The 10949-nt window shown below is 46.3% G+C and overlaps 1 protein-coding gene across 3 annotated transcripts in view; it reads left to right on the plus strand.

The window, feature by feature from the left end:
- CLCN2 (chloride voltage-gated channel 2) overlaps positions 1-10626 on the plus strand; it is a 99000-nt gene extending 88374 nt beyond the window's left edge. For all 3 annotated transcript variants that reach the window (XM_061637447.1, XM_061637448.1, XM_061637449.1), the window contains 4 exons: positions 4847-4885; positions 6234-6338; positions 8094-8180; positions 9259-10626. In XM_061637447.1, the coding sequence (XP_061493431.1) occupies positions 4847-4885; positions 6234-6338; positions 8094-8180; positions 9259-9453 (426 nt within the window). In that variant the 3' untranslated portion in view covers positions 9454-10626. The remainder of the gene's footprint in view (positions 1-4846; positions 4886-6233; positions 6339-8093; positions 8181-9258) is intronic.
- The last annotated feature ends 323 nt before the right edge of the window (positions 10627-10949 follow it).

Raw genomic sequence — 10949 nt, forward strand, 5'->3', positions numbered from 1 at the left:
GAGAGAACAATTATCCTGAATCAGCTTCACTTGAACTGAATGGGAGTTGTCCAAGATCATTTCAGCTCTCCTAGAACTAGGGACAGTGGGAGGTGGTGGTGATCGTCCAATGAAATTTTGGAAGCATTAGGCTCAAAACAAGCACAGTTTCCTCTCCACAAGGTCTGGTGATGGCCACCGCTATCTTAGATCAGTTTAAAAACGAAAAAACAAAAACCCCAATTACAAAGAGAACAAGAACTACTGTCCTCTGTAAATTTGCAAATCAATGGCTACTAGCCATAAAGCCTAAATAGGACCTCCATATTCAAACAGAATATATCTCAGTGAGTACCAGATGCTGAATGGCCACTGCAGCCAGGCATGGGTCCCAGGCTTTGCAAAGGCTGGCCTCTGCTCAACGCAAAATGCTGGGCCTAGCCGGGTGATTTATATGAGAAAACCAGAGGCTACGTTGGTCTGAGAGAAAACCCAGGAGTTCTCCCAGAGCTGTTGCTGCTGCTGCGGTAGAAAAAGTGGTCAGAGGCTGCAGCACCTTTCTCCCAATGACTGACTGGTGAAATTATCTTGTGCCACAGTGCAAAGAGAGGGTGACAGCACAGACAGAGCCTTCAACACAGTTCAGCCTCTTATTTTGATTGATATTTTTTCTTAGTGGCAGCTCTTCTCCCCCCCCCAAAAAAAACCCCCTCCTTCCCCTTTTATAAACTAACTGATTTATATAGTGATTTCTTCTGGAACAGACAATCAGAAATTTCCACTGCCTGCCTTCCTGCTTCAGAATGACTTGCTTCCCCAGCTAATTTGCTCCTCTTCCCAATTCCTGTGGTGGAAACCTGCATCACTGAAATGATTTTGGTGATTCTGCATGAGCTTCCAGAAACGCTGGGATTTGGCTGGGATTTAAATTCTCCTGGGTGGGTTTTTTTGTTTGTCCGTTTGTTTGGCCATACATCCAGGGTTTGTACCCTGGCTCAGCTTTCTGATGCATGGTTTTCCCCAAGAAGCATCTGAAAAGAGACTAATCTAATCCATTATTTAAGAACGGGTGTCCAGGAACCTATTTTGCTGCCAAGGTATGTGTTAAAAATGGGAGCTGGCTCAGCAAAGGCACATCATTACAGTTAAGTATAATATGTTCCAGGGCTGGGTCTGTGAAACAGACTTAAACTGGTTTTTACAGCCATTCACTCTTCCAAGGAACTCTGGGATCTGTGGTTAGGTGGGCATCTCTTAACAGAGAATTCTCAGCACCTCTCCAAACTAAAAATCCCAAGTTTCTTTTTCGGGTTTGTTGGAGTGGTATAAAATAGATGTTAGTTTGTAACTAGATTTGCCCTAAGGGCCTCTGACTATCATTTTAAGAACTGCTCTCATCTCAGAGAGGGGTAGCGCAGGCAGAAGGATTGAGGAAAAGAAGGGGGGAAATGAGGCGTTAGGAAAGGACAGGTGGGAGTGGTTCAGAGGATGAACAGCTACTAGCCATGGTGGCCATGTTCAGCCCCCATTGTCAGAGGCAGCGTGCCTCTGAATGCCAGTTGCTGGGAAATCTCAAGAGGGGAGAAAGTTGTTGCTCTCAGGTCTTGCTTGCGGGTTTCCCATTGGGGCATCTGGTTGGCCACTGTGAGAACAGGATGCTGGACTAGGTGGGCCGTTGCTCTCTGATCCAGCAGACCTCTTGCGTTTTTATGAGCAGGATGTCAGGGAGGACAGAAGGGGGAGCTTGAGAACAGAGGGAGAAGCTAGTCATGAGAATGGACAGAGAGAGGAGGAGGGCTGAAGTTCGCCAGTCTTAGGCCTCTGGTGCCAGCGGCTTTGGCACCGTGCATTGGTGGTCCTAGCCATCTAAATTTGTAGATGTTTTGATGGCCTGCAACAGGGGCGGCTAACTCTCTGGGTGTTGCCGGGTTCTTTTTTTTCAATAATTTTTTATTCAAATTTTCATAAAACATACAAGACAAAATCATAAAACATTCAAAGACAAAAAACAAAATCAAAAATAGTTAAACAAAAAGAAAAAAAATAAAAAAAAAAAATAAAAAATAAAGAGTAAAATATTGACTTCCCATTTGTCAAAGATCAAATCAGTTATAAGTCTATAATATATAGCAATCCTGTCTCTTAAGTCATATTATAAAATCACTTTCCTCCAGTAGTTATCTTACTTAATCATCAAATCTCATAAACATTACTTTATTCTTTCCACAAAAAGTCAAAGAGAGATTTCAATTCTTTAAGAAATATATCTATCAATTTTTTTTTTCCAGATAAGCATATCGATTAATCCATCTCATTACTAATTATGATAATCTTATTGTCATAACCATAGTCAAAATAAACATTTCAATTAATCCATCACATCAGAATCTGTTAGGTTCAGTAATTTCAGTAGCCATTGTTCTATTATCTCTATTAGTTCCATTTTCCATCTTCCATCTTCAGTAGTCTTGTTAAGTCCAGTAATTTCAATATCCAATCTTCCATTATCAGTATTCCATAATAATCTTGCTGTCAAAGCCATAGTCATATAGTAAGAGTCTGATGGGAATTACCTCTATCCCAAATATTTTCTTGCCATCCATTCTGAATAGGTTGCTGAAATACTGCTGTAAAATCATATCTCTGTTCTTTTTTTCAAAATACACTGGGACATCTCTTAAAAGTTTTTCCATTGTCACATGGCTGCAGTTAATTCCATAGATTTTCTCTATATTGGGCTCCATCACATCATTCCAGTCCAAAAGATAATCCATGCCATTGATAACTTTATCTCTAGAATCTTCATTAATTTCTTCAGAGATAACATTGAGTTCCAAACAATAGATTTTATTTCTAAAGTCCATAGACTCCAAATCTTGTTCCTGTTCCACGTTTGTTCCAATCTCCGGGATCTCCTCTCTCACAGGGACCCCTATTCCAGTCTCCAGGGTCTCCTCTCTCACAGGGACCCCTGTTCCAATCTCTGGGGTCTCCTCTCTCACAGGGACCCCTTCCAGGGTCACCTCTCTCACAGGGACCCTTATATCTTTAATCTCCTGCTTCATTTTACTCAATTCAATTTTCGTTATCTCAATCTCATCCATTATTTTCTGAAACATAGTTATTTCCAGATTCTCAGCCACTTTCTTAATTGCCATTTTAAAAGAAAAATATAGGAAAACCACTTCTTATTTCAGCAACAATTGGGTTAATACTCCAGACTTGGTGACATCACAGTATAAACAGAGCAGACAGCCTTATCTCTCCAATAGTTAAGTAAACAAAATGCAGTTCCCAGGATCGAAACAATTAATGGCAATCGTCAAGAAACAGATTCGTCAAAATAAAATAGACCAAAAAGAGAGTAGTCTCAAAACAGTATAATATTTTTCAAAATAAAAATCTGGAATAGAAATCCCTCTTCTGTGTGTATCTTTAGAATGCAAATCCAGGACAGCTTTTTGCAACAAAAACAGAGATAAGCTATTAATTAGTGCGTAGCAGAGAGAAGTTATGGCTCCCCAGTGAGATGTCAAAAACCGATCAATCTGGCAAATCTCTTTTAAACAGCAACAATTTAAGTCAAGTAAAAGAAAAATATAGAAAGAAGGGTGCTTGCCTGTTAGTGCGTTCTCTCTTAGAAGATAAGATGAACGTTCGCTTTAACAGATAGAGCTTGCTGTTGAAAATCCGTCCCACCTTCGTCGGCTGGACCTCGTCCCATAAATTAATGAGATCTGGTCGTCCCAACAAAAATAGGCTTTGAGGTTAATCTCTTCGTTTCCCCCTACCCGGGAGAAGTTTAATCAGTCAAAAAAAAAGAAAAAACTGACTGATATATCTGAATAAGCTTCTTTTGAGGCAGGAGCCCGTCTCAAAAGCAGGCACAGGCTAAGTCACCCTTCCCGGAAGTCCCGGTGTTGCCGGGTTCTAACTCCCAGTGGCCACCGTCAAGAATGATGGGAGCCCACGGTTTTGTTGCTAGGCACAGAGGGGACACAGAGCACCACTTCCTCTGTTTCTAGCTTGTATGGAATTCCTGGTAGCTTATAGCTACCAGACTGGTGCTTAAATGCAAGGCTGCTTTCTAAATATGAATTTAGATGAACAGCTGTTTGAAAACAGCGTATGCACACAGATGTACTTACTTGTTGGAGAGCTGGGATTGACGGCAGCTCCTTGTAGAGTATACAGTCGGTGACAAAACAGTCTTTGCTGACACACAGTGTTTGGAGTGGCTCTGAGATCCATCAGCCTGCAGACAAAAACACAGGAAGTGTTCCAACCTAGAGGGCTTGTAAACCCTGAGCAGAAACCTACTTGTTGGACAACACCCATACATATCCCAGTGGGAAGAAAACTCTCAAGGGCAGGAATGTGACTATGAAGAAGTCCTTGCATGGGGAGAGCTGCTATTTCCCATGCTACAGCAAGCCGTTGAAGAGTTGGTTCCGGTAAAATAAATACCAGCTCTTGCCACAGGAGGGTGCATTCAGACAACATATCCACCATGCAAAATGAGCAGGGCAAAAATCGCTTTGAGGTGACTTTGCCACCACATCAGAAATTAACATAGGGCCAATCCAAACCAAACTGTACACGCAAGCCTTTGACACACACACACACACCCTTGCCCTCAGGAAGCTGGAGTGCACAACTCTGTTTCTCCTTCGCTACCTGCGTCTCCTGAATGTCCACTGTTCTCCACCCCTTGGACCTCAAATCTGGACCGTTTGGGTGTCGCCTTTTTACGCAGCCCAGTTACACTCTGCCCCTTCATCTTTTTCCATTCTCGGTTGATCATCCTCTCTCCGGTGCCTTGCCAGCGTGGCCTTGACAGATGTGGCTCCCTTTTTTTTTCTTGTAGGATGAATGTGAATTAGTTGGTGAAATGACCCCTGCCGAGGTGAGTATCCTTCGCCCATAGACTCTCCTATCCATACAAACAAAGAGACCTCCCTGCAGTGCACTGCAGCTGGATGCAGGCTGCTCTGCTGAGTTTATGCTGTGCCCCAACTGTTGCCTTCCTGGAGGGCTAGCTCTTTGCATTCAATTCTCTGAATAACTTGGGCTTGATTTTTAAAACATGTGCCCGCCCCCCGAGAAAATAAGCCCCAAGTCCCATCATTCCCAAAGATGCCACAGCACCTAGGTTGCTCGCTGGCTCCGACGGCAATTGGTTTTCCCCTTCTCTCTGCTTTAGAGGGTGTTGAATGCTGCGGTTGGGGTCTTGTCGGCTAATACTAGGACTGAGGGCTGCCCAAATGAAGCTGAATGGTGGGTGATCCACAGCAGTCACAAAAGGAAGCAGTGCTTCACACATCACCATAGTTGTTGTCACATGTATATCCCACCTTTCCTCTAAGGAGCTCAAGGTGGCGTACACACATGGTTCTCCCCTCCTGATTTTATTCTCACAACAACCCTGTGAGGTTGGTTAGGCTGTGACTGGCCCAAGGTCACCCAGTGAGCTTCATGGCTGAGCAGGGATTTGAACCCTCATTTCCCAGGTCCCAGTCCAACACTCTAATCAGTACACCCCACTGACTCTTAAACCAGGGGGTGGGAACCTCTGGCCCAAATGTGGCCCCTCCAGGCCTCTCTGCCTGGCCCTCGAGACTTCCCCCCGGCCACATCCCTCACCGGCCCTGTTCTATATCCTCCTCAAGTGCATTTTGTGCGACTGGAATGCACCGTTGAGCTGTGAGAATGCCTCCTGCCCCTGATGCCTAGGTGGAGAGAGATGTGTTAGCATTTGTATTGTACAAACCTGCACTACAAAGGTAAGAATCGCATCCTTTGCCTGTTTTTGCCTCTAATCTCACTCAGTGTTGCCTCTGGCTCCACCTAGCAGTGACTTGCAACTGCCTGGAAGGTTGCCCTTCAGAGAATGTGTCCCCCACCCCAGCCTTAGCCAATGGAATTCACTATCACCGAATGTGGAGATGACCACCAACTTAGACAACTTTAAAAAGAGAAATTCATGGAGGATAAAGCTGGCGGCGGCAGCTGGTTGTGGTGGCTATCTTGCTGATTTCAGCATCAGTGACAGTTTGCTCCTGACCACCAGTTGCTGCTAAACAACAGCAGGGCTGGGTTGTTGTGACAATAAACTGTAGACTCCTTTGAGCTCCTTGGAATGAAAATGGGGAGTATAAAGTGTAATGAATAAAACCTGCTCTGGCCCACGTGCTTGACGTGGCTGGTGTAGCCTTCCCCCAGCAGGTACATCAACTGGGTTTCTCAACTTTCAGATCCTGGAATGGGAGGAGCAGCAGCTGGAGCAGTTTGTCAACTTCAACAACAGCAAGATTGACCCAGCACCCTTCCAGCTGGTGGAACGCACTTCTTTGCACAAGGTGCGTGCATGCTTGGGGAGAGGGCGATGCTTTAAGCAGGGCTGGATGGGTACACTGATTCTGCACAAGTAGCACATGAGTGCAGAATTTGCTGTAGAGAATTCAGCACCCTGAAAAATCCCAATTTTCCTTTTCTTGTTGTTGCTTTTATTTTAAAGTAAAGTTACTCATCCTCAGGGCTCTGAAAATGGCTTGGAAGCGTTCAAGCATTTCCTGGCAAAATTTCAGAAGCCCAGACAGGCTTGGCCTGGATTAGATTTCAAAAGGGGTAGTCGATCAAAACCTAGTCGATCACTGCACTTTGCAAGTGAAGGCCTCCCACAGATACCATCTTATCAGGAGGTCTGTTGTACACAACATAAGAAGTGGACCTTTAGTGTAGTGGCACCTACCCTTTGGAATTCCCTCCCCTTAAATACTAGACAGGCACCATCTCTGTTAACTCTTTGGCACCTACTGAAGACCTTCCTCTTTCAACAAGACTTTTAAGTAGAGATCTTATCCCAGTCTGTGTCTGTGCTGGAATTGTTTTTAAGGATGCTTTTAAAGTTATTTTTTTAAAGATGTTTTAAAAGATGTTTTGTTTTAATATGTCTTAAAGTCTTTCGTTTTTAAGATGTTTCAAAGTGCTCCTAGTGTTTTTGTTTGCTGGCCCTGAGCTCCTTGTGGGAGGAAGGGCAGGATATAAATTTTATTTATTTATTTATTTATTTGATTTAAGTCCCACCCTTCCTCCCAGCAGGAGCCCATTAAATAAATAATAATTAATTAATAAGGAAAAGATCTCCCATGACTATATAGCCCCAGACCTCCTTTCTCCCTGTGATAAATGGTGCAAAATTAGCAAAAGACGTGCAAAGCTTTTCATTTGTATAATTGATACAGGCTGGAGGTGTGCATGTCTGTAGAAGGATATAGATATTTACGTGCAGGACATAACACAGCCCAGGGTATAGCTGAGAAATCCCCCATGATGCCAGGTTCAGGAGGCAAGGCTTAGGTGGGGCGAAGAATGTGTGAACGTGAGTTCTACTGACCCGTAAGATATGACTAGTGCTTGCTGGGGACCCTGTTCTGGTTTGCTTGCTTGCTTCTTTGTTTGTTTGTTAAAATTTTCTCTGCTGGCTTTCAAAGTAAAGCCTTCGCAAGGCTGAGAAGACCCTGTTTCTAATGCCTGCCAGTCTAATTGCTCTTAAAAGTGGGCCCATAAGCAGGGCCCAGGCAGGCTCATATGGGTGCAGGCAGCCCTTCAAATAACCTGGTCCCAAACCCAGTTTAGGCCTTTAAAGTGAATACCAGCACTTTAAATTGAGTCCAGAAACATACAGGTCGCCAATGCAACTGCTACAATTACAGGTGTACGTAAGAAGAGCCTGGCTCCAAAGGCCCATCTAGTCCAGCATCCTGTACTTCCAGTGGCCAACCAGATGCCCAGGGGAAGCCTGCAAGCAGGACCTGAGGGCAGCAGTAATAGAGTGTAACCTGCTTGGATAACCTGGCCCCAAGAAGCTTCTGTGTGGCTGCGTTCTGTACCAGCTGAAGTTCCTGAACTATCTTTAAGGGCAGCCTCATGTGGATTACATTGCTGTAGTCTAGCCTGGATGGTAACCAGTGCAAGGGCAACGGAGGCTTGCTCCACTTGTAGATACTGAAATAGTGGAGCGCAGGTGTGTGTGTGTGTGAGAGAGAGAATGAGAGAGAGAGAGAGAGAGAGAGAGAGAAGTTCCCAGTTGATTCTGCTTTTGTCTTTTCCAGACACACACCATCTTCTCTCTCTTGGGGGTGGACCACGCCTATGTCACCAGCATCGGGCGCCTAATTGGCATGGTGTCCCTCAAGGAGGTGAGTTCTCAGTGGGGTAGAGGGGAGAGTCTACGAGGGTTCTCCTTCTGTCATGAGGTGCATGTGTCCCCACCCCCAAACCCCAACATTATGACATAGAGTAAAAGGAATGTTCCCATCCAGTCCATCTAGGATGTCAGAGGTTAGCCTTTCCCAGTTCTGCCCTGGCGGGTTTGTTTGCAGTAACTGGGAAGGTGAAGGAAATGATGCCTGAGAGTCTCTGTGCTCTGCGCTTTTCTCCTTTGGGGACAGAGACCTGGCCTCTTGCACGCTGTAGAGCCCTGTGCAGGTGGGTGGTGCTGTAAGAATATAATTAAGAGCAACAACTGGAAACCTTTTCCTGATTGTCCTCAAGAGAGGGCAAAGAGGACACTTTTCCACGAAGCAGACGTTGCTTAGAAGGCTGTGGATCTGGAGGTGAGTATCTCACCCATGCCATCGGTTCCGTAGGTGGCCTGAGGATGGTGGAGGAGGACCCAGAACAGATTTGGAGGGCATGTGGTGAAAGGAGAGGGAGGGCAAGTCCTGTTGCACAAGCGGAAGTTTGTGTGAGAACAGGACAACTCCGTGAGATACAACCCTAAGTGTCTCTCAGGATGGCCCCGTGAGTTTTTTCCCCTTTTCTTTTCCATTGACAAGAAATGCCTTTTTTGTTTTCTGCTTTCACTTGCTCGTTTTAGTCCTGTTTTGTTTAGAAATAAAGAGTTGCCTGTAATTAAATGAAATGGCACATTAGTCGTTGTGGGGGTGGCTGTATTTTTCCTCTGCTTGGCACGTGCATGTGGAAGGATGTGCCAAGGTAACCTTTGCCCATAGTTCGGTGGCAGAAGACATGTTTTACATGCAGAATGATCTCGGTCAAACCTCTTGTATTGCCACTTAACAAAAAAAAAAGGCACAAAAAGATCTTTAAAAGCATGAGATGTGGCAGGGCTGCCTGCCTGAGTCTGTGGAGAGCTGCTGCGGTCAGAGTAGGCAGTACAGACCTAGATGGAAAAAAAGGTATAAGGCAGGTTCCTGTATCCCGATCTCCTAATTCATCTCATCCTTTTGCACTCTCTCTCTCTTCCTCCTCTAGTTGCGGAAAGCCATTGAGGGCTCTGTAACAGCCAAGGGTGTGAAGGTGCGTCCCCCGTTGGCCAGCTTCCGGGATAGCACAACCAGCAGTAGTGAGACAGAAACCACAGAGATCCACCAGCTGTGGGACCGGCGGCATAGGCACTCCATCCCCCGCGAGTCCAGCCCTTCTGAGAGTGACGACAAATGCCAGTGATGGCAGAAGGAGCCTTGCTAATGGCCGGCGGGGAGTTCAGCGTCGCTGGGACGTGGCTGTATTTCTTCCAGCCAAATCCTCCCAGGGTCCCTCATTCAGCATTCCAGCCCAGGGACCCACAACTGCGCCGAGAGGCTTGCAAAAGGCCACAAGCCTGTTCCTTCCTCCTGCTCTTGCGCTGAAGGAGAGATGATTACAGAACAACTTCCCATCCAGGATCAGAGGGAGGAGCTTGCTCTTCTCACCAGCCCACACCTCAGCAGGGCCTTGACTTCCTAGAACCGCAGAAGTCCTTTATCCCTCACCTTGATGCTGAAGTCACACCCGCCTTCGGTCCCACACCTCTGCAGCCCCTCTCATCCTGCCCTTAGTCTCGGGGCTTGCTCAAGATGTTCGTGGGCAGGAGGCCAACCGTTTTACTTACTTGCAGCACACAATTCCCTGCTTTTCCGTTACCTTGTAATGGGATTGCGTCAGATGAGGCGAGGGCCTCAGAAAGGAGGAGAGGTCAGGAGGCGGAAACTGCGAGCCAAGGTGTTAAAATCCCAACCTGTCACCTTTGCTCCTCTGCGCAGGTCGCTCTTAGCTGAGGGAGAGAGGTGTGTGGCACCTGTCATGCGGAGTGAACCACTCCCACCTCCAGGCTTAGGCCCAAGGCCCAGTCGGCCTGCCCCGCTCTCTCACTGCCACGCCACATCCGTTTGCGTTCAGTCAGCGAGTCTTGGATCGCCAGTTTAGGAAGGCCCCGCTATACAACGCAGGAGTGGGGCACCCACAGACCTCCAAATGTTACCCACCGTCATCCCCGACCATTGGCTGTGCTGGGGCTTCTGGGAGTTGGTTCTCCATCTCTGGTATAATGAATAGCTTTTTTTTTTTCCTTTTATTGATTAATTATATTCGGGAACAGACTATGGTGAACACTGGATCTCTTGAGCAACTGAGCCTTCGGAAGCCGCCTCTTCCTCCCTCTCCCAACACCTCCAGGAAGGACTCTGAACTGCTGCCCTTCCCCCACCCCTCTCTGTGGAGCCCACCCTACTTTTGAATCCGGGGGTAAGGAGAGGAAAGTGGGGAGATGGCATTGGAGATGTAAATACAGAGGGGTTTTTTTATATTAATTTAATAAAAAAAAGAGAGATTACAAATAGAGTTCTAAAATAAACAAACTAATGAGTGTCTCCTGTCTACTTAAACCACACGGTGCTACTGGAACCTTGCGCCCGCTTGCTTTGGGCCAAAGGGCGTGGCAAGGCCTGGTCTCCAATGGTCCCTGGACAAGGGGCCGAAGGCCAGGGAACTGAGCAAGGGAAGTGAAGGCCACTTACTGGTTTAGGACAAAGTTGGGGAACTTCAGGCCCAGAGGCTAATGCGGCCTTCTAGGCCTCTCTGTCTGGCCCTTGGATCTCTCTGCAGACTATGCCCATCACTGGCCTGCTTTGCATCACCCTTGAGGGTTTCCCCCTGGCTGGCTTGCATCCTTGAATTCTGATCAC

This window comes from Rhineura floridana, chromosome 7 (genome assembly GCF_030035675.1).
Source record: "Rhineura floridana isolate rRhiFlo1 chromosome 7, rRhiFlo1.hap2, whole genome shotgun sequence".
In the NCBI taxonomy this organism is placed as follows: domain Eukaryota; kingdom Metazoa; phylum Chordata; class Lepidosauria; order Squamata; family Rhineuridae; genus Rhineura; species Rhineura floridana.